General features: G+C 40.4%; 1 protein-coding gene across 5 annotated transcripts in view; it reads left to right on the forward strand.

Moving 5' to 3' along the window:
- Window positions 1-26,253, forward strand: part of LOC115800236 (mitogen-activated protein kinase kinase kinase kinase 4) — a 102,176-nt gene that overhangs the window by 33,677 nt on the left and 42,246 nt on the right. For all 5 annotated transcript variants that reach the window (XM_030757482.1, XM_030757483.1, XM_030757480.1 and 2 more), the window contains exons 3-12: window positions 7,683-7,739; window positions 18,887-19,012; window positions 22,702-22,812; window positions 23,008-23,098; window positions 23,977-24,107; window positions 24,360-24,414; window positions 24,701-24,779; window positions 24,865-25,040; window positions 25,326-25,398; window positions 25,606-25,816. In XM_030757482.1, the coding sequence (XP_030613342.1) occupies window positions 7,683-7,739; window positions 18,887-19,012; window positions 22,702-22,812; window positions 23,008-23,098; window positions 23,977-24,107; window positions 24,360-24,414; window positions 24,701-24,779; window positions 24,865-25,040; window positions 25,326-25,398; window positions 25,606-25,816 (1,110 nt within the window). The remainder of the gene's footprint in view (window positions 1-7,682; window positions 7,740-18,886; window positions 19,013-22,701; window positions 22,813-23,007; window positions 23,099-23,976; window positions 24,108-24,359; window positions 24,415-24,700; window positions 24,780-24,864; window positions 25,041-25,325; window positions 25,399-25,605; window positions 25,817-26,253) is intronic.

The raw sequence follows: 26,253 nt of genomic DNA on the forward strand, positions 1-26,253 counted from the left end.
CTGCTCTGAGGTGTGAAAACCCACCGCTGTGACGATTTTAAGAATTTTCAAAACTCCACACGTCATTGGTTTGATGAATAAAGACATGTTAGCGAAATGGTTTTCACACTTGCTGAGATGTGGAAATAGGAAGTGTGTTTGTCTGTGCATGTCTTTCCGTGTGTGTGTGTGTGTGTGTGTGTGTGTGTGTGTGTGTGTGTGTGTGTGTGTGTGTCTTTGTGCATCTGTGCATGTGAATGTTTGTTTGTGTCTGCACCAAAGCCTGCACCTGGCTCCTTCTCTAAGCCCCCAAAGCCCAGAGGGGTGCAATAAAGAACACTTTGTCCCCAAAAGCATCATGCATGCATACACACACTCACACTTGATGCCCAGTATAATCAGGTATATGTCCAGATTTAAGCTAAACACACATTATGTGTACAGTTAACAACCGATAATTGTGTGTGTGTGTGTGTGTGTGTGTGTGTGTGTGTGTGTGTGTGTGTGTGTGTGTGTGTGTGTGTGTGTGTGTGTGTGTGTGTGTGTGTGTGTTGGGTCTAAAATGACTCCACTTCCCTGGCATTTCCTTCAGGGGGAAGTCGTTCAGTTTCTTTTTTTCCTTTGTCTTAATTCTGTCTGGCTTCTATCTGTTTTACACACACACACACACACACACACACACACACACACACACACACACACACACACACACACACACTCATCAGCTTATGTTGTCGTTTCTTCTTTTTCCTCCTCTTCTAACCTGACCTGACTCTCAGCCTGCTCTTGCTCATCTTCATTCATCTTTGAATCTCTCCAGACTTCCCCTGTTTCCATACAGCAGCTGGAAAATGTGCAAAAACAGATTTGTGATTTTTAAAGTAAAACTGCAGCACTAAATGTGTAAATAAAACAAAATAAAACAAAACAAAAACCATAAAAAAAAAAGCAAGGAAATAATTGCTGCCTTGTTTTTTGGCTCTAGAACCAGTGCGGCGACACTCTTGTGGCAAAGGTCACAGAGCAGTTGAGCTGGCCCCTAATAGTTATACAAGCATTACAAACGTTTATCAATGATTAGAGTTATGTTTTGATTGGTTGCAGGAGAAAAAAATATTTTAAACCTCACAGGAAGTGGCCACAGTCAGTGACAGACTGCTGGCCCTTGTGGTTTCCAGTTTGCGATAAGCGCACATGTGGGCTCATTTTGTGAGGGTGGAGGATGACCACGAGAAAGTCGTATGCACACTCTGCAGTAAAACTTTCATCAAGCTCACTTTGTTTCTGCACTAGTAAAATTGATACTCTTATGTTTTACTGTAATATAGCACAGTGGGAACAGTATAACGTTTTTTGTTAAAATATTAATACATGTATATGACAACTTGAAAGCTGGAAGTACAGGATTACAGGTTCCAGTGAGTTGAGAATTCAGCATTTCTTGTTTGCATATAATAGGGAACCCTCGTGTCATTGTCCATCTCTTCGAACACCTTAAACCTGCAAGTATTTATTTCAGGGCAGTGGAAGTAAGTAACCATCTGATACATGTATGCCCAACAATCCAAAACTTAAAAATTGTTTTAGATGTTTTTTGGAGTCAAGTATTTGGCTTTTTTTGCTGCTAAATGCTCCACTATATCCCAGATCATCGCATGGCTTTGTAAACATGACCTGGAACTTGTTATTAAACTCAGACTTTATTTCTTTCCTTTTTCTTGTCTGCAAGTAGAGTCGCTCTGTGTTGGGACTCTACAATGTCAGTGATGTTGATAGGTTCAGATCATTTTAATAACTCAGAGAACAAACACACAACTCTTTTTGAACTTGCGCAAGGAGGAGAGATCCGTTCCTTGAACTCAGCTCGCGGCTGAGCGGAAGTTATCTGTCCTAAAGGACCGCTTCCTGCGCAGCGCTTTTATTCAGACTTTCACAATAAGATCACGTGGGTTACACCAAACGCAGTTTACAGCATGTAATAAACAACATTCTTGGCTTTTTCCTTACCATATATGGTAGTAAGTATCCTGTAGAATGTGCATGTAACACGGCGTATATGAGACACGTATCCTATGTGTGTATTCTCTGCAGGCTGAAGACAGCCTGCAGGTAACTACAACTTCCTTTGTAAAAAATGTCACCACGTGTTTCCATTTCAAACACAAAAACAACAGTATCATATGTACATAAAACAACTTATAGAAAATATACAAGCAGAAGATATGATAATTTATAATAAACAGAATGGAATTTATACCATAACTCCAACAGATGTACAGCTCATTCTGACACATCCTATGTGGACAAAGATGTGGACAAATATCCTGTGAACACCAGGCCTTCTATGTGAACATGGCTTTTAACTTCAAGTGAAAAAACCTGGATCTCTTGAAGTTGTAGCTTGAGGTCAAAGGTCACACTACCTGAACAATCATGGGGGCATGCCTCGTGAACTCTGGGGTCAGGTCCCACTCGTCTGAGTCAGGCACCTCATTAAACTGTTGATGGGCTCTGATTGGAGAGAGGAATGATCAGAGTGAAGGAAGCCTTAAAGGTCAGGCTGTGACCTTTCATCTGTCGTGGCGCTCTTTCATATTTGATGATTGTTGTTTTAATTACCTGCTATATATATATATATATATATATATATATATATATATATATATACACACACATATATATATATATATATATATATATATATATATATATATATATAGTATTGTGGGGAGACCTGAAGGATAATGTACATTAGTATGCTAGTGGGTGTTCATCTTTTTGGTATAAACGCAGTTGATGCTTTTATGGCTTCCACGGACAGACGGTGGAAGAGGTAAAGTGTTTCTTTTGGCCATTTTGGGGCAGTAAATCAAGCTTTAAACACAGTACTACTTTTATCCTGCAATGTAAAAGAAAAGGTATATTGTAGCAAACAATCGCCTACTTTAACACTGAGCAAAATCAGAGCAACATCAGCATGCAGTAATCTTGGTGCATTGCCTGTGCAAACTTTTTGGCATCCTCCATCTTTGGAGCTGCATAGAACTGGTTTAAGATTGGACACTAGCACCTAAACACCTTTAATGGAAAAAAAAAAAAAGGGGGGGGGGGGGGGGGGGGGGGGTGCAGACTATCCATGTTAAAAAGCTCCCAAACCAAGGGTGTATTGTTCTCTCAAATTTGCAAAAGTTCCCTTATGGCTGTCTGAAAAACGTGTTAATAAAATATGAGCTGAACTTCACTGCTGAAACCAACTCCTCTCACTTCCTAAGCCCTGCAGGCTTTTCCATGATGAAGGAAACTCCGGTCCAAACATCCCACACAGAGAATTGACTGAGCACTGTACGGACAGATCACGGTGCTAGTCATGGGAGAGTCGGATGACAGAAAGATTATATCATGTTTGAATGGAGCATGGGGTCAGCTGGGAGGTGTTAACAGAGTTTCAATAACTGCACTATTTGCATTCATAGTTAGGCCATAAAGGGCCCTAAAAAAGCCAAATGAAGGATTTATTGAAGTTTAATGCTTCTCTGTAATTTTCTTTTCTTCTAGCAGGAAAAAAAAAGCAGCCACATAGTCACAGTGTTTTTATTTTCTAGTTTTGATTTAGTGCCTAAAAACCTTAAGGCTTATACCAAATGGATAACGTCTGGTTGAGGGTCTAGTTTTCTCCGGGTTGTACAACCCAATGTACATGTTACTACATATTACAGGCAGTGATGTAAGCAGTAAGACTGTGTCATTACAGATAAAGAACTGCTTTGCAGTGGAGGGAAACTGAGAGTTCAAACCATTGAAAGCTGGCTACTGCAGCAGTGGTCTTTGCATCTCATTTGTGCTTTTTGAAAACTCTGCTTCCCTCAAAGAGCTATGTTATCAGACACAATAAGTAAATCATTTCAGATGGGCCTACAAGCAAATTTGATTTGAGGCACTTTGAAGCATCAACTTTTAGAACCACATGTTTTAGATAATGTAGCAAAACTGGACTTTATTTGCAGCCTATGTGAACATTTAATTTCTTTTTCTTCCTCACTGGACACTGAGAATTGTCTCTGAGTTTCTGTGTGTCGAGTTTTGTTATTCCCAAAGACTGATGGACCTTCCTCCTGTCTTTTTTTTCTGTCTTTTAGACGTTCATATTGGCCAGGTGTGCGCGTATGTCTGTCTCGTTTTTAAACAAAAGAACCAGAGAAGAAGATGATGTCATCGTTTAACTGTTGTATGCTTGTCTGGTGTGGGGGTGGGGGGTCTGTAATTATAACAGCCTGTGCTGAGGTCACCTTTCTCACATGCAAAGAGGAGACACGCAGACACATTACAAATTTGTTAATAATTTAGTCTGTGTCCTTTTATTAATTACTTTGAAAAAATGGCTTCACCAAAAATTTTCATCATGTCATCTCACACACACACACACACACACACACACACACACACACACACACCCTTTCTGGTCAAGTGGAAGTCACAATTGTGTTTTTTCACTTCAGTGTATGTAACTAAACCTCAGGAGGGAAAAAGATATGTATGATCACACATCACACACAGTGCCTACACAACACCTTCCTTATAATATTTGGGCCTCGAGGTGTGTGAGTGTATGGGGAATGTAAGGTGTGCGTCTACTTGAGTCTGCATTGTTTGTCAGGGAGCTCATATAGGTAGTTTCATTGTATTTGCAGTGTGTGTACCCCAAAGTGTGTGTTTGTGTGTGCGAGAGAGGGGGGGGGGGGATTATGAATAAACCCAGCTGACACATCCTGCAGCCTGTATAAACTGCATCATCAGCTAAAATGGGCTGGTACCCTACCTCCTCTAACACTCACACACTGCTCTCTTTAGGCACCAAATTGTTAAACACTGCTCGGAGAAAAAGAAATGCAAACTCTCAAATGAAGGTGGTGAGGTCAGACTGAGGAGGCAGTAAGCCTGGGGAGTAAGGGGGGGGGCTTCATATACTTTTGTGTCTGCAAATCTCCGTGGTGAATGCATTCATTAGTGCCAGTTAGTTTGTGTGTCACTTGTGTGCATTAGTACACGGAAAACCTTCAGTGTGTTTGTGTCATGAGTTAAAAATGTTTGACTCAGTGGTGCTGCGGATGCTTAAGCTCAATGGAGGCTAATGGAGATGGGTCTACAGTGGCCTTTTATGGATAAAAAGTATAAAGATGCTGTACATAGACTTTGTAAACGCAGATTTCTGAGGACTTCTGGTTTGATTTGTTGTGTCAGTTTGATTTTAGATTTGGTTTAAAGAGCACAAATTTGTTCACAATCAAGCTAAAATTCAACAGAGATTCAGGGTTGTTACTGGGGATAGACAGTTCAAGTTTTCACTGGGAGCTACTCACCTATTTTACAAAAAGGTTTTAAATGATTTGAACAACACTGGTCGGTATGAAAAAAAAATCAGTGTACTCTGACTGGTGGTGAGTGGTTGCTGGCAATTCCTGGCAGTTGCCCTGAAATTGATCGCTAAACCCTGGGTCAGGCCTACAGACCAGTCAGTGGCCCCCTGATAACCACTAACCACTGCTACGGTAAAAAGGATATTTCCTGGCCGGTTGCTGAGTGGCTGCAGGAGGTTGCTTGCTGTCGCTAGGTGAAATTGGTCGCAAAGAGGTATACAGTGCCTCCTTGCGATTGCTTTGGTTGCTAGCAGATTGCTGTGGTCGCCGGCTTCTGACAGAATTTTCACTAATCTCCTATTAAAGATAGGAAGTTAAGAAATTCATTTTGGTAAGATTATATTAAGAGAAAGGTTTGAGATTTTGATTTGGAGGTTATTGTCCACATTACCCACAAGAAGGCATAATGTAAAGATCACAAAAATATCACAGGATATTGAAATATAGTATTATAGAAAAGCCACTTTGCTACATTTATTTTTTTCTTTATTACAGATTTATCCTCCTTCATCTTTCCAGTCCATACTGTAACTTCATAGTTCCCACAAAAAGGCACCAGCAGAGATTTGGTCTCCTCTCAGTTTTGCAGTTTGCTGTCTCCATCAGCCATGTCCCTTTTCCTCAGCCCTACACTCACACTTGCGTACACACACGCTCCCCTTAGTTAATCCGAACTGGGTTAATCTCTCATCACTCAGACGCTGGGACTGGTGGCTCAGGTGTCACGGTCCCTTTTCTCACAAAGGAAACCCGATCGGACCTGAACAGACAGAGACGATGCAAACCTAAAGGATTGCATCATCTCACATTTTTCCTCTTTCCCTGTTTCCACCAGTTTTCCATCTTTACACATTTGATCAGTGGAAACATTTAATCATTGTTAACTCTCAGACTTTCCCCCTCTGGAAAACTTTATCTGCACACCTTTGCTGTGTTCAAAGGTGCTTGTTTGTTCAGGCTGTAGCAACTATGTACTCTTCCTGTAAGTGTGTGAAAGCTCCTGTTAGAATAGGGCTTGCTCTGTAGGTGTTATACTGGCAAATAAAATCTTCTTGAATTTTATATGTTGGTAATTTTTGAAGATTGTTTGGAGTATAGTTGGAGTTATGTTTTCCTTTCCATATTGAACTTGAAGCTCTCCATGGTTTAAATTTAAATTTAACAGCCTGTTTTCTGAACTGTTGGAGACGCTAGTGTGATATCACCATTTGTCAGTACAAGTGCTTATTAGTGGTTTCCACGTTGCTGAAACACTGGTTTAACTTGGGGAGTTTTTGCTATCATGTAATGTTAGATTTTGTGACTCTACTCAAGTTAGTTTCTTAGTCTTTTCAGGGAAGTTGTGTTTTTTGTTTGCATGTCTGTTAAAAGTTAAGTCTTCACAATATCTTTAAAATAAATTCATGTTAAGTTTGAATTTTTTTTGGGTGTTAAAAAAACTAAAACACAATATTTAAAAAGAAAATGGCTACATGTTAGTTTGTATCCCAGATGTTTTGTTGGCATGGAGCCTGTTTCTGCTTTATTTGGCTCATTTAGAGTCTGCTACATTTTTCTGTTACATCTTTTCTTGGCTGAATTTTTGCAAAACATGTCTCTCAGAAATGACACAATGCTGCCCGATCACTAGCTTAAGGTTATATCATCGCTTATTAGCATTAACTTCTTTTCCAGATGAATTTAGAAGCTAGTGGTACACATGCAGCTTCTATTGCATGAGTCTGTTACGTGTGTTGTCACATTCATTCTGAAATTATGAAAGGCTTGAATTACTCAATTGGACCATTATGCATGCAGTATGGTGCAGCTGCAGGCAAGTTACACACACATGTAGTGAAGCATGGTATTTATTAATGCCTCTTTTAGGTCACATGCTATTTCACGCTATTTATGTCCCTTAAATTTAGAAAAGCTGTTTGCTCTGCCTGGATAAAATGAGTTTAGTGTTTTAATTCTTTGCACCAGTCCGCATTGGAAACAGTGTGTTTAGCCTGTTTGGGAATGATAAAGGTTTGGATTGTTGCCTGTGATTCTCCACGCTATTGTAGAGGCAAATAACTTGTTATGAATGTGGTTTGTATTTTTTGGAACAACTGAATAAAGCTATGTGTGTGCTCAGCCTTGGACGCTACCATCAACACCAACTTTTATTGTCACATTGTGCTCTTAATTGTCCTATAACCGAGCGTACACTTTCCTAATAGAAACAAAGGTAACTGCTGTGCATAGTGCAGAAAAATACAGATTTCTGTTTTGCTCATCTCGCCTCTCTCCTGCGTTTCTTTTCAGGGTCGGCATGTTAAGACAGGACAGCTGGCGGCCATCAAGGTCATGGACGTCACGGAGGTGAGTAACACCTATCAGCTCGCGTTTGTAATCTTTTGTTGTCTTTAATCAGGTTCCAATCCCAGCTAAACCGCTAATGCACTGTGGGATTGTTAAATCCTGCAGCAAATGTCTGTCACAAGTAGGACTGACTAAAGAAAAATGATCCTGCCGTTTACTCAAATGTAAAGAAAATAAATATATAAATATAAATAAATAAATATATATAAAAATGTGGAGAAAAATAAAAAAATAAATATAAATAAAAACACAAAAAAGGAAATCAATCAATACAAAAATTTAATTAGACAGCAACACAGATAACTTTATGGGATTTGGTGTTGGAGAGGGGTTTCCACTGTGGCAAATTTGGCTTCTAACTGCAGGTGGGCACCCGTTAAAAGCTGAAACTGAACTACTACTTCACACTGAAGTAAACACATTACCTTTTAGTAGTTTGCAGATTTGGAATTGATCTCAAACTACGTTTTATTGCATGTGATGGAATAAATTGCTAATTCTTTTCCGAAGCAGTCGATATAAACTCCAAACAGCTTCCCCAGCTCCACGCCCTCTCTCCATTCCACACGCTCATGCCAATATTTTCTCTCCAAAAATAGTCAGGAATATAAGCATTACTCTTAACAGTTCTCTGTTCATTAGATGAACTTTGATGAGGTCGTGTTTGAAGCAAACCGAGTTTCACTTCTCTGAGGGCAGTTCAGCCAATAATGATTTTAGACTTGTGCATGTAACTGTTTTGAGATGCGCGAAGTTAAATTGGGACCCAGAGGGCTGTTTCTCTTGTGTAGTTGGGCTCCGTGTTTCTCAATGTGCACACAAGCAGAAGGTGTTATTAAAGTACACCTCATGCTGATGCTTTTCTGTTGCTCATCACTGAATCAATGGCTAAATGAGCCAAGAAGAAAACTATTCCTGCAGATGGCTTGAAGAGTAATGAGTGTACCGACAGAGCTTTAATCTGGGTTAGCTGTCACACTGAAGAGGATTTTGCTGTCTGCCTTTTGGGACCCTGCTGGTTTCATCTGTATCTCTAAAGACTTACTATCTAATGTTTATCTAATGTCCCCTTTTGTAGGACAGTATCCTTGTTCAAACTGGTCTACTGTGATATTAAGAGCCAGTTAGTACAAATGAAGGCAGTGCTGTAATCAGTCTCCAGGACTATTAGAAGCATTGCGAATGTATTAGTATCACAATTTAGTTCAGGAATAGAAAGAAAAGAAAGTGTTCCATCCGCTGATTTTTGGAGCCCTGAAGTAATTTTTTGAAAATAACAAGCAGGGGATGTCAGCAAACTGAAATTTAGAATGATCCCTTTAATCGTTCTGTGACACCTCCTCGTTTAACTTCTGGGACCACCTCTGAGTTATGGATGAAAGAGGCAGTGTTAAAGTCGGTATCGTTATGCAGGGCTTTCTGAAAGATGCTTCCACTCTAAATTTTGAAGGCTGTTTATAGGAAAAAGCTTTAAAACACAACATCATCTTTACTGTAAGTGGAACCACAGTAGCACAGAGAGATGGTGCAGTGCGAGTTTAACATACCTTAAGAAACTACTGTTGTTCTTGCATTACTAGTAAGCAACAGAGACATATTGGCAGCATATTTTGATAAGTTTGTACTCGATGCACTGGCGACATCTTATCACATTCCTCTGCAGTGCATTGCTTCTTTTCGTACCTCTCGTGGTTTTCCTTTTCATCTAGTCTCACACACCCTCCAAGGAAAATAATTACCACACAGTCTGAGCCTTGGGGAAATCAGAACCTTTAATACTTTGTGTCTCAAGTACAAAAATGGACATTAAGGCCTCCCTCAACATTATTGAAGCAGCATGGGATCATCCTGGCAGAGAACAGAGCAAAAGGCAGAAACACCAAAAGAAGAGCTTTGAATGTCCTTCAAGAAGCCTGGAGAACTATTCCTGAAGACTGCTTAAAGAAATGTCAAGAAAGCTGCCAAAGAGAGTTCAGGCTGTGATGAAGAATAAAGGTGGTCGCACCAAATATTGACTTTCAAGTTTGTTACAGTTGTAAAAACTCTGTTTTTGGCTTTCTAAAATAGTGTGGCCTGTTTGACAGTTTTGAGCACTAAAAAACGTAAATAAAACAAACTAAATTTAAATTCCGCTCATTTGATAATCAATGATGCAGAAGCAGCTGGGGACCGGTGTCTGGAAGCAGTTTGGGTTATACCGTTGATGGCAGAATTCCCAACAAAAATAAGGCTCTTACTCTACAGCTTCAGCACATCTGGGCTCTCACATGCCACGTATTGGAAGTGCTGGTGAAAAATCTAGTTCATGGTAAGACATTAAAATCAGCAATCATGAGTTCAGGAGTGAAGCCTGCAGGAACAAATCTACATATCCGGCCTCCGAGATCAAAAAGAAGGGAGCGAGCATTTGATGGGGACATGTTTATGTATTCATACAAGATGAATCACTGAAGAGAAATACACATGTTGGGAATTCAAGACTTGGCAGTTACTTTTTCTTTTTCCTGTTCCACCAAAATGTTTTGAGCGGTCCCTTTTCCACACGGTTTCAGACGTTTCTATAAAATAAACACCGTTGGTTTGTCTGGACATCTGCCAAGAATGACAGTCAGGCAGAGGAAGTTATTTGCAGTGGAAAAGCTTGAGATACTGCACATGTACACAAATTCAGTGTCACATTTGCTGTATGTATATATTTATGTGTGTGTGTGTGTGTGAGAGAGAGAGAGCGAGAGAGACATGACGAGAACCACAGGAGCTTTCATGCACTCACGTGACATGGATGGAAAACATCTCAGTTATACATTTTCTTTGCTCTGTGTGTGTTTCTGTGTCCACTCTCGAATCCCTGTGCTCTTCTCTGCATATGTGCTCTGACCCACATACCACTTCCTGTTCTGTATAGAGAGTGTGGGAGAGAGAGAGGTGAGAGGGAGAACACTGGGGAAAAAAAATAGGCTACAGAGTAATGTACAGGGGTTGGGCTCGCAAAAAAGATGAACTGTATCAAATGTAAACTAAAATATTAATTTCATGTAAATTTTCATAATGTGAAGGGTGCAGTGGAGCTGAATTGCCTTCATAACTCAATAACTTTCATCAGCTCCTTATTGGCAACACGTCTTCTGCAATAAACAGCAACAGCATGTATGATGTCTTAAGGCTAGAACACGTCTCCTCAGGCTGCACACAGGTGAACGTACAGGGCTGCGTACAGAATTTCATATTACTTTTCTTAAGGTTTGATAATTGTATTATTCTAACAGTCTGTTTTCATACAACAACAACAAATATCTGACAGTTTCAGCATCTCAAATCTGAGAATTTAAAGCCATGCTTTTTCTTTTGTTTTTTTGTTTTATTTCCAAATTTGGTAAACATAAATAACATAGTAGAATAATTAAATGATAACTGAAACAGTCTTTAATTGAAGTCCCACTTACAAACAGCTTCTACAATCCCAACATCCAGCTGGATTTTACCGGTTCCTGCACAGGTCCTCTCTGACAGTCTAAAGACACGCGCGCTAGATTAACTGGTGATTCTAAATTGGCCATTTTCAAACCAGGATCAACCACTAGGCTCAGGGTTTTTCCAAGGTGTGTCAGACGGCCTCTTTCATCTCATCATCTGTGACGGCTGATTTTCTCCCCACTTGTCAGGAGTGAATTCCCTTTCTGACGGTAAAACACTGCACAGGAGCCTTCACACTCAACTGAGCTGACCAAACACTTTTGGTGCTGATTAATTCTGAACGGCTCACCGTCAGCAGCAGCATTTAAGTTGCAAAAACGACTCTCCATTCGAAAGCATTGTCTAAACACGCAAAAGGAGTAGAAAAATTGTAAACCCGTAAAGTGTCAGACTGGTGTTAACACAGATTTAGCTCGAGTGGAACAGTACTTTTTAGGCGCACATTTATGCACATCATTGTAATAAAGCATCTTTTTGCTCCAGAAAGGCTGAAACGGTTCATCACAGTTTTTCTGTTTATTTGGCTTAAGGAAATTAGCCTGAGCTTGTTTGCTGTGCTCAAAACTGGAGAGATGAGGTATGCAGACTTCTTTGCAACATAAAGTTACTCGTGATGCCTGTAAACCCGCTATTACATACGTCTTTGCAGAAGCATAATTCCAGCCTCAGCGTGTATTTGCTTTTGTTGTAGTGTGCAGGGCTCGAGATATTATAGTGTTTTGCTTCCAGAAGACAGCTTTAATTGCTGGTGTTTTCCATTTATGTGTTTTACTGGATGGCAGTGCTTCAGATGGCAGCTCTGGTAGTTGTTGGTGCCTGTTTTCAGCAGAGTTAACCTTGTACTTCAGATCAGACCGGCACTGCTGCACCAGTGACTTTGTTTATGCCCAACAATTTGCAATTTAAGGTCTGTCAGTTTAATGGCTCCTCTGAGGGATGCTTATTTTTGCAGTCTATTCAAGTTTTGATATAAAAGCAGTACCAATGCTGCTTTGAGTTTTTAGGAAAGTCTGTCCCCAAATTATAGCCGAATGATTAACTGGAAGAGGTATTTTTTGGATACTTGTCCATTAAACAGAGTTAGTGTGTAAGCTCAGATAAGGAGAAGAAATCAGTGAGATAGCTCCCACCCTCCAGCGAAGGTTCAGCTAAAGTGCAGTGGGATTATGGGAGGGGCTATCACTGCTTGCCTGCTTCTCGCCTCGCTCTCTCACTCATATCCATTCTCAAGATGCTCTCTTTCATCAATCCTCTCTCTTCGCTACATGCTCCTGTTTTTGTTCCATGTGTCCTCGTGTTTTCGCCCCTTCTCTATCAGTTCTGGCACAAATATCCCCATTGTGTTCTACCTATTTCCATCATTCGCCATCTCTCTTCAGCCACCACCTCTGTTTTGTTTGCGAAATGAGGGCGAATGTGAGAGAACTGACAGAGGGAGTGAAGTCATCGTCATCCCTAATAGGAAATCGGAAAGAAAGCAGAAGAGGTAGAGAGGGAAATGTAGCTGCAGCACGGCTGCATTCTGCATCTCCCACTGCTGCTTTTGATTTGATGTAATACAGCAGGACTGAGGATTTAATGGGGGGAAAAAAAATCAATGTTGATTAGAAGAAAAACTCCACAGCCGGCATGTTTCTCTCTGCTTTTCGCTTCCCTCGGGGAATAAATTGCTATTCTTGCCATATTTGCTCCCTTCCTTTTGTCTCTGCGAAATTTGCACATGAACTGAAAGACATCACAAGCCAAGTGAGCTCTCTCTCTCTCACTTCCCACCCCCTCCCACTGCTCCCTGTCCAGTCAGAGGTGTGAAAGTAGGAAGGTGTGGAAGGCACAGTAAGAGTGAATAAAATCATTTTGAAATGTCTGGCAATATAAAACTTATTATAATTCATTTCAAGCTTGAACCTTGGCTTTATCAGTTTCAGAAACTCTGTTTTAGGCTTTACTCCTCACAAAGTTTACATCTGTTCAACAAAGATTTTGCTTCTGAAAAAAGCTTAGTTGCTTACTCCAGAGTGAAATGTTTATTGGATGGATGCCCATAAAAATTGATGCCCATATTCCTGAAATCTTTTTCTTTTCTGTGAGCATTTTTCTGTAACTAGAATTTTCAGTATAGGTTTTTCACTGAGAATATCTGGAATGTCTACATACTCTAATATCTTTAAGGATCTTTGGGTAAAGCTATTTTTATAGACTTTGAATAATCATACTTCATGTTATTAATGTATGTAACTCAGTTTAATAGAATATTCTGACTCCCAAAGAGGAATTTAAAGCTTTAATGTAAGAGATGGGGTCAAAAAGGCTTCACAAAATCTCAGCAAAAGCCAATATGTTGTTTAATAAATCAAGTAAAATCAATCATTTTTAGTTCTCTCTTTGTATTGATAAGTGTTTCCTTGCTGAGCCACAGTGAAGGGGTGGTAGCAAAAAAAAAGATCAGCGTCTGGTTAGTATTAGCTTACGCTGAAATGGAAAAGGTATTTGAAAGGTTTTAACACTGTGGATTTTGCCCTTCCATCCATATCTAAGGAATCCGCATGGGGCATTTCCAGATATGGCAGCCAACCCAGTAAGTGTTTATAATAATGCCTGAAATAAGTGTCTCCATGTTCCCGGTTGCCTGTTAGAGGCATGTTAACCTCTTTTGGCCTCTGAAGAAGTCTCCCTCCTACTCAGCTTCCATTTTCCATTATGCTTCCATTTTGCGGCTGTCTGCTCCCCTGGGTTGGTAGTTCTGTTAGCTCTGCTCACATTGTGTGCTGTCATACTTTAGCAGCAATATGGCTGCTACAGAGTCTCCCCACCATTTCATGCCCAGGAATGATAATGAGTAGTTTCAGGACGCCTTGTTTTGAAGGACTGACTGCAAATCAGGGAAAGTGAGACAGAGAGAGAGAGAGAGAGAGATGGGGGAGAGTGAAGGAGAAAGACAGAGGTGAGGCGCGTAATGATGGGATGGATGAACGTGGAAGCAAAGAGTAAAGCCATTATAGGGGACAACTGCAAGGACAAGAAGGACAGAGGGTTGACAGGAGAGATGTGCAATGTACAAACAAGATGGAGAGAAAGAGACACGGTGAACATGTGACACAAAGAGAGGGGGTGATGTCATCTGCTCGTTAAAGCAGCTGTATCCTGACATCCAGGTTACTTTCTGCTTTTCTTCACATCTCTCCCTTTCTCTCTCCCTCTCTCTCTCTCGCTCTCTCTCTCACACACACACACACAGTTTGTGTGTCTTCTGTGTTGCATTTGTTGAGTTCAAATTATGCTTTCTGATTTGGACAAACTGATGTCCAAACTAGTAGAAGTCACTTTAGAAAACTAGCAGCAGCCAATTTATCAATAACTGTAAAGCACATTAATCATCACCCATCTTGACGGTAGATAAATTAAGATCATTTATCAAAGGCCATATATTTTATGAATTCGTCCCCAGCTTCACTTTCACTTTGAAGACAAAATGATGAATAGTTTTTTACAAATATGCTAAATAAACTGGCTATAAGTCTTACATTTTGTCCTCATAATTCCTTAATGAAATCATGGCTTTGATGTTTGAATATAGTAATGTGGTTATGATATAAATAATGATGATGATGTGTGTCTATAATAATATTTGGGCAAACATGAGTTGGCAGTGCTTAAAGATTGCTGGACTCATGCATTTGACAGGTTGGTTTTATTGAATTAAAAAAGTAAAAACAACAAATGTAAAGTAGAGACTCAAAAAGCTCATTGCAGATTGTGTATTTGAAGCCACTGTTACAGAGACTTTGTTGTGTTTTAGTGTGCAATGAGTCCATTTTGTAGATGCTGTGTTTTATTGAGCAGAACGTTTTCTCTGTGCTGCCAATAACATAAAAAGCTGTAACCATTGTTGTTTTGTCAGTTTGGGGGATTCTTGTCATCCTCTCCTTTAGTTGTTTGAGCTATGAGTCACGTCCCATGTTGGGTAATGCTTAAGATTGTCCCTGCTGCGTTCCTCCGCCTTCACTCTGGTCTCAGCATCTGTAATTACTCTGAGTCGTTACAAAAATGTTCACATGACTGACATTTTGTGGGCGATGGGATGCTCTGTTGACCATAGAAGGTACTGGTGTCTGTATGTAACATTCTTGCATCCTTTAGCTTTCTTTGTGGTCTTGTTTTTATTTTCCCCAAAGCAACTCATCTAACCGACCGACTAGTTGACTGACAGGTCAGGCGGCTCACCTGCTGGGTGAGTAGCTGGATAGCTGCTGGCTTACTGCGGGTCTGCTGCTGATGAGTGGATTAACAGAAGGACTGGCTGGCCAGCAGTCTGGTTTGCTGGCTTCCTGACTGATTGGTTGGCTGCCTGCCTAGCCAAATGACTGGCTGCCTGGCTGGAGCAGTAACCAACGGGCTGCTTGATGGACGGTGACTCAAGGGATTGGCTTGCTGGCTGTCTGACCGACTGACCCCATCATCTTTATGGCAGTCAAAGCTCCTGCTGAAGTCTTTAAAAAGTCTCAATATATTAAAGTAAAAATAAATATTAGGCAAACTGTTTTTTTTCCCCAATGCAGGCTAAGCCTAAATGAGCTTTCATTTTTAGCTGCAGGAAACAACAGAGTAAAGTTTTATTTAATAGCAGCTAAGAGTGCAGAAATAGAAAAAAAAAACACTGCTTCTGAAAGTGCTATCCACATGACTGACAGCATAAAAATGGCTTATTTTAAAATGATCATAAACGTGTTTGCTGTCAGTTCGCTATCCAAACATGAGGTTTACTGGGTGTTCTGTATATCAGAGATAGTGAAACTGAGCTGCTGGCTTTTACGTACCTGATGAGGTCGTCAGTGAATGCATCTCTTATCTTTAAATGCTAAAGTCTGGCAGAAATGCCCTTTAACTTCTGGGTCGGATTCAGAAATGGTAGCAGCCTTCAGCTGCCTGTCATTTGTTGCTTCTGCAGTTCTTGATAAGACGTGCATGTTTTGGTTTCTTCCAGCTCCAACTTAGAACACTGAGCCTGCCATTAAAATAGAAAGCCACTCTCATCCCCTTTGACAAGCAAGTGGAATTTGACAGCCAGCAGAGTGAGGTAGCTACCTGCAGGGATAAATATAAAGGTCTTGGCAGTCATCAAGCAGCATTAACCTACAAGTAGGAAGAAACATTTATTATAGTTGCATTAAAACTGATGGTTAATTGGCCACTACAGTCTGGAAGATTTTTCTGTGTAACTGTTTTCAGTCCTGCTCCATCCATGAAACAGTAACCAGTCATCTAAAAGTGTGGGATGTTTTCTTCAGTACAGAAATCTGGCTCTGATTGTCCCATGGATTTGCTCTGTAAACTACAGACTCACAGTTCTTCTTTCTCTACCAAATCTGCTCATCTGGGTTCTTGGTTGAGGTCAGCATACTCTGATCTTGAACTTTACCACTTCAGGGGGTCTGTCCTTACTAACTAGCTACTAGCTTTGTATTAGCATGTTGCATTTGTAGGCATTTGGGGAGATTTGATATCCTGTTTGTAGGAGTAAATGGCCTGGGGGATGCTCACCTGGAAAGTTGTCTACAGGTACTAGGAGGATGGGGGGGTCATTTAATATTACACTCAATTCATGTAGTGTTTAGCACCCAGTTCTGTGTTAAGGTCAGGGGAGTCAAGTTCTCCCTCACCAATGAAGAACAAGCATTTTTTTGTGGATATTCTCCTAACTGTCGCCACAAAATTGTTGTCTAGCACAGTGTTATTATAGATTGAATATAAGAGGTGGTAGTAGCTTCTGGGCCTAAAAAGTGAACATCATGTGCCTTAAACCTGCGTTTTTGTTTTTTTTGTCAAACAGCCAGTTTGGGGGGGGGGGGGGGGCTTTTATGGTTGCAAAAAGAAGTCCACTTGTGTAGATGTTTATGGGAAAACAGCCCTTGGCTCCCTTGATCTGTGCCCTTAGTAGACAGCTTCCTCATGACTTCATGGTACTAGCTACTAGTTTCTAGTCTTACTAACATGATGATTATTTTGAACAATATAGTTCCCATTAGAGTCATAAAAGAATGTTAAAAAATGGTGTTGTTGTAGAATGAAGATTTGCCTGTATTATTGTGTGGAAAGGGGTGTCTATGTACTTTTGGCTTTGCAGCGCATTCTCTGAAAAAGTCATTACTATTATTCTCTATAATACAGAACAATTCCCAAGCTAATATTTTTGCAGTAGAACCAGAGTGCAACAACAATGGAGAGCGCGGTTCGTAGAGTTGTAACATCAGCACTGTACATGTTAAAATGTCACAAGTTTCGATGTGAAAGGCCATGCAGTTTGCCCAGCAGTTCCTCGGGGCCTTTCCTTTGTGGATGTACGAAGCTGTCGCAGTTTGCTAAAGAGTCCAGGCTGCAGCTCCTGCTTATCAAGCGGCCGTCCTAACAGTGAAAATGTCACGTCATGTCAGTCCCGGTTGGGTTGCTAGATCAAATGCATGGGCTCGGCTGAAGCAGAACACTCACCAACAAATGTCACACAGCTTTGTCACGGTGATTGAGAAGTAATCACTTGATCTTGTTATGTGCCTGAACGTGTGTCTGAGCCTGTACTGTAATATCCTGTGAGTGTGACAGGGAGAGATGGGGGTTTGTTTGGCTCGGTTATCATTTTGAGTTCAGGCTGTATCTACATGTTTGTTTGGAGAGATATCCATTTATTAGACTTGTTTGGACACTGTTTGTGTTCTCGCCATTCATAAGTAGATGGAAAGAAAACATGAAGCAAAAACAGCTTTTCTTTTAGTTTTCACCGTCAGCAGAACAACCTGGTTTAGTTACAGCCTATTGTTTAACATATCCTAGGCTGAGTCTTAGGTAGCAAAGAAGCCTTAAACATAGTCAAATGTGTTTTCTACTATTTAAAATAAGGAGAGTGCAGCTGGAACGCAGCAAAAGGTGTGTAAAAACATACAGTACAGCTCTGCAAACCTTCAGGTTAGCACAAGACAAAAAACATTTAAACCTGCAAATAATAATAAGCTTTTAATTCATGAATAGATCTGCTGATTATTACTGAAAACAGTAAATATCTGCTGTACACTGACTGCTGTTTTGTTTGGCATCTTTACAGCCCTATGAAGTCTGCACTTTAAAATGCTGTCAGTCAATAAAGCAGTAGCCAGTCAATTTTCACATATTCAAGTTATGAATATGTTAAAGTAGTTCAAATGGTTGGTGCTGATTGGTGTGAAGTGTACAAATTGAACACTTACAGATATCAGATAATGAGATTCATAAGTATTGTCCAACACTATCATTTATAAAAGCTGTAAAATGTTATATTTAAAATTTATGCCTACTCTAACGTTACATTTCATAGCGCTTACTGGTCCCAGTCAAGCAGTTAAAAGACTTGTGGTGAGCTGTGGGAGGCACATTTCACCTCCACAAATCTTGATTCATAAGCAAAAGTGACAAAAAGTGAATACGCTTTGCGAACTGTCACGATTCTTTCCGGATAATCTGATCATGAATACTTGACTCTGAGCGTCTTGGTGCTGATCTTCTACCCTTCCTGTGTGTTTCCACAGGCCAAAAGAAAAAAAAAAAAGGTCTATATTGTTAGTTTGGATCTTCTCAGTTCAAATAATTGCTTCCTAGATTCACAGCTGACAATAGTGTCTTAACTCCCTCTTTCCACCTTTTTCCCATAGGATGAAGAGGAGGAGATTAAGTTGGAAATCAACATGCTGAAGAAGTACTCCCATCATAGAAACATAGCCACCTACTACGGCGCCTTCATCAAGAAGAGTCCTCCAGGCCACGATGACCAGCTCTGGGTGAGTTTACGCTGCCATTTTTATAATGATGACAGCAAAGTGTTGCAGGTTATATTTCCCCAAAAATATAATATAGCAATCATTCTTCAATCTGTCTCGACCAATCACAGTGTGTGAACTGCTAATATAACTGAATATGGACCGATACACGAAGAACATTAAGAGGGAGCGGGAGTAAGAAACAGGAGCTATAAGAGGAAGAGTTTTAATTTTACATACATTTATATTGTTACTGTCATATGTTAGAAAGTATTTTTATACTATAATGAATAGGCTAAAAAATAATAAGGAAAAATAAGGGGTTCCCCTATCACGGGCAAAGCGTACAGTGTTATTTTTAGTAAGTCACTTGAATGTGTGACGACAGATTAGAGAGCTATTACATACCAGCAAGTCAGCAAGCTCTCCCAACAGATATGGGGTTGATGTTGCTGTATGCACTGGGCCTTTTTACTCATTCACTTCACACCCTTAAGTTTTCCTCAACATCACAGCCAATACAGTCCCTCATATTTAAAGCGCAATAAAAGAAAAGACAGCAATACGAAAACAAAACAGATTTCTAGAAAAGAGTAACAAGACTGTGTGAATTAAATAAATGGTGCATAAATGAGAAACAAAAGGAAGAGAGTCAATCAGAGAGGGGAGAGGCAGAGGAAAAAAATGAGGAGGTGGAGAACAGCAGCAGGAGAAATTTACAGCTGGTCGTTTGTCGAAGGCAGGATTACCTCGTTTTATGACCCGGCCGCTCTGCTGTTCCTGGAGAGGAGGAGGGATCTCACTCTCGCTCCACACAGCCCTGTATTTGTTTTTACAGCTGCTTCCACAACCCCTTTTACAGCCTCCACTGTTGTGGCTTCATGCTGTCTGCCCTGTGTGGGGGTGAGATACAGCGTGTGTTTCTGTTTTATGATATTCATGTTCTTCATTGACCACCACTTAAATAAGACTACTACAAGAAGATCACTTAATGTGTCGGTGAAGCATATATCCTTGGGTCAGTAAGTGAGGCACACTGTACCAGAGGCTTAGTGACCATTAAGATACAATACAAAGATGACTACAGTAAGGGGTTGGCCTCAGTGGAGTTTATATTTACCAAAAGCAACGTGATCTTATAGTTTGTCCTGCTTTCATTATGTTTGTGTATATTTAATCTTTTCTCTTTAAACAGAGGAGAATATCCATTTCTACCACACATCAGAAAAAAAATATCTGCAGCCTGTAGAGCCCTTCTATAGTTGAATATTATTTAATGGAATTGTGCAATTGTATGTTATGTTATACACAGTCCAGTTGTGGAATTGTATCAGTTTGCACAAAATGCTGCTACAAAATAAGTCAGTTATTATGATGAGTTTAGCTTAGTGCAGTGCACAGCTGGAGATGGCACACGTGTAGTATTAAGAATGGATTTAATCAGCCCCCAACTTTAAACAGGACAACTGCCACCTGTTCAGATGCACACAAAATGCCTTCACACTCTAAATTTAGTGTAAAACAGTGACGAGGACGCGACACGATATTTGACAGATGCGCTTCTGCATCCTTATGTATCAGCTGTTAAAGATGCTGTTTGAGTCAGTAGAGTTTCCTACACCTGTGGTTTTATTAATGCTTTTCTCTTTTACATTAAGACCACATTTCCCAATAGCCACTTGGCTTCCTGTCTCAATCACGGCACGGGCTAAACTGGTAGAAGTGATTGCCCCTCATTCCCTTTCACTTCTTCTGGCGTGTCATGTTACAGGATACTCTGAAGTGCTCTACGGCAGTGGTCCCCAACCTTTTTTGAGCCGCGGACCGGTTTAGTGTTAGAAAATATTTCCACGGACCGGCTTTTAAAGTGTGGCGAATAAATACGTCAAAATAAATGATACGACCATAACCAAGTGTGATATTTTCTACGTATAATAATAAAAAACGGGAATCCACTTTGTATTCGTATGCAACTCTATCAGCAGCGTTCTCGTAACATCCCGCTTTAACATGAATAACAGGCTCTCTGCCCACAGCGCTCCCTGGTCAGCTGTTAGAGCCATGGTAAAACATGCCTTCAAAATAAGATACACCGCAAAAACAAATACAGTAGAAATCACCTCAGTCGGATTCAAATGGCCCAGTTTGGGGTCTATTATCGAATTTCGCTGCAATGGCTTCTGCTTCATCTATGAATTTGCTTCTGCAAATTTTATAATCTGAAATTTTACTCGTAAGTGCAAGTTTGTAGCTTACACTTGCCACGATTGTCCCCGGTGAAATGAACTGATATAAACACTAAAACAATTTCCAGGCGTTGTTAGTGTGTGTGTAGTTGTGCACGAACGAGCCGATGCATGGAAGTGGGCGGACAGGAGCTGAGGAGGGTTTTAGCGCTAAACTCATCCAGTTTATGCGATCACATTTAACTGGAAATTTATTACAATGGGACCAGATTTTTCATCCGAGGTAGGTGAATATCCGACGGATTTATGTGATGATTTTATTGGAATTAATGTTAGGAAAAATCAGGACCTGCAGATGCCATCCAACTAGAGCGAAAACCCGATTTGTGCGACTTCGACTTAGGTGATTTTTACTGTATAAAGCGCATGAAAAATACAACTCACCATAACACTGAATCAGTGTAAGCCCCCTGAGCTTGTTTCTCTGATACTCATTTTTGCTGGCTTCTGGTTTGACTGGGTTCGGCCGATTTCACATGGAGCGTGGCTGCAGAGCCGCGGTGTCAAGCGCTGGAGAGTCAGTTTGATGGCTGGGTCTACCTCACTGCTATCCCCGGTGTTGATAAATAAAAATGGTAAATGGACTAGTTCTTACATAGCGCTTTTCTACTCTTGTTGAGCACTCAAAAATTTAAAGAAGCGTTATGTAGGTCAACCAACCGATTTCGTTAGACAGGCCTGAAGCTTCTGGGTTTAATTTTAGCGGTGACGTATCATGTGAGCAGAAACGTCTTGACACGTCAAGAGGAAGTCATGGAGGGAAGTAACGGAGCGAATCCGCCCATTTTTCAAAATAAAATATAGTTTAGGCGCAGATAATAAGTAAAACGGAAATAATTTAAGTTATTTATTCTTTATGTGCGGCCCGGTACCAAATGTCCCACGGCCCGGTACCGGTCCACGGCCCGGGGGTTGGGGACCTCTGCTCTACGGCACTCCAGAAGATTTGCATTCACATCAGGTGTGGTGGCTCACACATGAAAATGCAAAGTTAACACGGAGCACTGAGTTTCTCAGTGATTCATTTGTTTGCTGAAGGTAGTTATAAGAAATGAAATATTATTTATTCCCAGATTTGGGAAATCCCTGTATTACAGCACAGGAATTTCCCGTTAAACACAACCAATATCAAAATAGCTTAAATAAAGCAGAATGGATCAATAAAATAAAATACAATATGACAATATTGCCATAGCTCAATAATGAAAAAAATTAGACAAATGAAGGCTGCATAATTAAATAGAAAAAAATAAAGTAAAATAAAATAAAGAGCTTGTTAAGTACAAAATCTAAATAAAGTACAATTAAGCAAATTTAAAAGCTTAAAACATTATACAGTAATACACAGTTAACGTCTTAATGGTGCATTAACAGTAAAAAATATGCATCTTAAGCTGACGGTGGAATGATGACGAGGGTTTGTGTGTGTGTTATAAACGCATCTCTTCTTCACCTCCCCTCCAGCTGGTGATGGAGTTCTGTGGTGCCGGCTCCATCACAGATCTGGTGAAGAACACCAAGGGCAACTCGCTGAAGGAAGACTGGATCGCCTACATCTCCCGAGAGATCCTTAGGGTCAGTCATTTTTCACAGCCTGCCACTAACATCTTTACTAGATTATATTCTTTGTTATTGGTGTGCAAAAATAGGGCTTAAAAAGTTTACTTTAATCATTTAATCCAAATCCAAATCCAAAGAAACACTTGTTTGTCCATCTGATACGGCTCGTGTTTCTAATATGCCGCTCTGTTTTTCCCTTTATCTCAACAGGGATTAGCTCACCTGCACGCTCATCATGTCATCCACCGTGACATCAAAGGACAAAACGTGCTGCTGACTGAAAATGCTGAAGTCAAGCTGGGTGAGTGGCTTGGGTTCAGGCTGGGCCTGTAGACGGGGAGTGTTCCCGCGCTGAGGTTTGGACAGCTGCACGGAAAAACGATTGCACCAGCAGATCTGAGTCAGCACTGTGGCGGTGCCAACTCGAGCTTTCTCATTGCCAGTGTTTTGTTTTCGAATGTTTCACACGATTGCACGGCTGCAGGCCTGTGCAGAAGTCAAAGCCTTATGAAACATATCCTCATGAAACATATAATGTCTATATGTAGGTCCAAAAGAACACTTCAGGTTTCTTCTGATCACAGTGTCACAAAAATGTCTGGCAACAAAACTGCCCAGACTCTTTCTGACATTTATTTGATTTCATTTAGGATATGAGCACAAAAAAAAAAAAAGAAGAATCTGTTCTGAGTTTTGGAGCATTAGTGTCCAGTTTTGGTTGTCTATAAATAAGCCTCACCAGTGTTTTAACTTGCAAAGAAAAGTTTTACTCACAAACCTCTGCATGAAAATCACTCCTCTGTTCACCAAACCTGTGTGTGAAACTTCCATCAATCAATCTTATTTTTGTTTCTTTAATTATCTACAATAAGATTACAGTTTTGTAATCAGGCCACCCTGTGTGACCTTGTTTATTACTGTCCCGTGACACAGCATTAAACAAAGCTTTGGAGTGTAGCTAAAAGGAAAGCAGCCTCTTGACCTTTTACACTCTCAGTCTGTACCAGCTCCAGACTCAAGTATGGTGATGTCATCATGACAAGAATAGGGAAAAATTGTAGTTAACATGGGGAACGCATTAACTTAAGTGGCCCCTCTCACAGTCATAGTCTGCCTTCATGCAGGATCTGAACTGTTTTAATCTGTTTTCTTTATTTTAATGTGTTGTGTTTCTTTCAGTGGACTTCGGTGTGAGCGCCCAGCTGGACCGGACGGTAGGTCGAAGGAACACCTTCATTGGGACGCCATATTGGATGGCTCCAGAGGTCATCGCTTGTGATGAAAATCCTGATGCTACCTATGATTACAGGGTGAGCATACAAAACAGCATCTGGTCTCATGTTAGTGGGCTTCATGGTGCAGAATGAGTTTGGAGCCAGGAGCATGATCCTGTAGCTTCAATCTTTAATACGCTAATCTTTTGAACTAAGAATAACTGCAAAACATTTGTTTACAAATGTTACAACTAAGACTGTTCTTTTATTTCCATTATGTGTAACTAGGAAAAACACACAAACATTAATTAATCTGTAATTAATGAATCTTTTGTCTTTGTGTTTCAGAGTGATCTGTGGTCCTGTGGAATCACAGCCATTGAGATGGCCGAAGGAGCTCCTCGTAAGTGAAACGCTAATTGTGCTGTTTAGTATTTCAAAAAAAAAAAGAAATTACATAATTAGTAGAAACTTTACTATGAAAAAGTTATAGATTTACAAGTCATCATGTGAATTTTTTAACCTTAACGTGCTTCAGCTTCAGCTTTACTATCAACTTGAGTTTTCTATGTATTGCTTATTTTTATGCCGGCAGTACAGATGCAAAAACTAATCTTAAATGTATGACTGGCATGTATTTTTTTGTCTTACTGATCTCTCATTGGTTTCTCTTTTGTTGTTTCCTGCAGCTCTGTGTGACATGCATCCAATGAGAGCCCTCTTCCTCATTCCCAGAAACCCTCCTCCTCGACTGAAATCCAAAAAATGGTGGGACGTTTTCCATCTTTTATTCCCGATATCAGTAAACAGTGTGCATCTGTACTCCGTGCATGACATCTAACTGCCCTCATAGGTCAAAGAAGTTCTTCAGCTTCATTGAGAGTTGCCTTGTGAAGAATTACACCCAGCGCCCTCCCACTGAGCAGCTGCTGAAACACCCCTTCATTCGGGACCAGCCCAACGAGAGGCAGGTCCGCATCCAGCTCAAAGACCACATCGACCGAACCAAGAAGAAGAGGGGCGAGAAAGGTGAGTCTAGGAGGAAGGTCTGTGGGTGTCATCTATCTGTGTTTCAAACAAAACTTGGATGCAGCTTCGTCCTGTGTACAGAAACTGTGTCGATCTTTAGCTAAATTGCTGCAGAGTATGAAGTCAAAATTAACTAATGGATAAACATCTGTAATAACTTCCCAGCTGCCTTACCAAAAGGAGATATTTTATGTCTTAAGTTGAACTCTTTTTAAAAAAAATCATCTTCTGTTTAAGGTCTGCAGGATTTTAATGATAACTCTTATTTTTGTTGGCCATCTGCAGATGAGACAGAGTATGAATACAGTGGCAGTGAAGAAGAGGAGGAAGAATCATCTGAGCAAGAAGGAGAACCAAGGTGTCTATCTATCTATCTATCTATCTATCTATCTATCTATCTATCTATCTATCTATCTATCTATCTATCTATCTATCTATCTATCTATCTATCTATCTATCTATCTATCTATCTATCCATCTATCCATCTATCTATCTATCTATCTATCTATCTATGATGTCACGTGTGTTCGTTTCTACATGCTCCTCATTGGGTCCTCTATACAGTTCCATAGTCAACGTTCCGGGCGAGTCGACCCTGCGTCGTGACTTCATACGCCTGCAGCAGGAGAACAAGGAGCGTTCGGAGGCCCTTCGGCGCCAACAGCTCCTTCAGGAGCAGCAGCTCCGTGAGCAGGAGGAGTACAAGCGCCAGCTGCTGGCTGAGAGGCAGAAACGTATCGAGCAGCAGAAGGAGCAGAGGAGACGACTGGAGGAGGTGAGTGTGGAGACCTTATAACAAATTAATATAATTTTTATGTTAATGGAGTAGACACAGTGCCGCGATTAGGCTGTGTGCTTAGAAGAGGCCATTTACTGCTGTTTAACTGTCCTGTCCCGTAATGTAATGGTTGGAGTTCACAAGTTTTATAAGTTCTAAATTTTGTGTAATTACTGAGATCTAAAGAAGTTGGATATCAGCAGGGCAACCTACCAAAATCTATCAAAAAAACACTCATTTATTTTGAGTTTGGTGTTATTAAATGTTAAGTCTGAATCTTTGCCCACCAGGCCTAATATAGAGACTGCAGTCCATAATGGCACTAATGGAACCATTTGAATGTTTAACTTTATTTACATTTGCCCAACTGAACAGAAAAGGCTAATATGTATACAGCCTGTACCAAAATGTGCTTAAACAGACCATATTTAAAG

This window comes from Archocentrus centrarchus, chromosome 21 (genome assembly GCF_007364275.1).
Source record: "Archocentrus centrarchus isolate MPI-CPG fArcCen1 chromosome 21, fArcCen1, whole genome shotgun sequence".
NCBI lineage: Eukaryota > Metazoa > Chordata > Actinopteri > Cichliformes > Cichlidae > Archocentrus > Archocentrus centrarchus.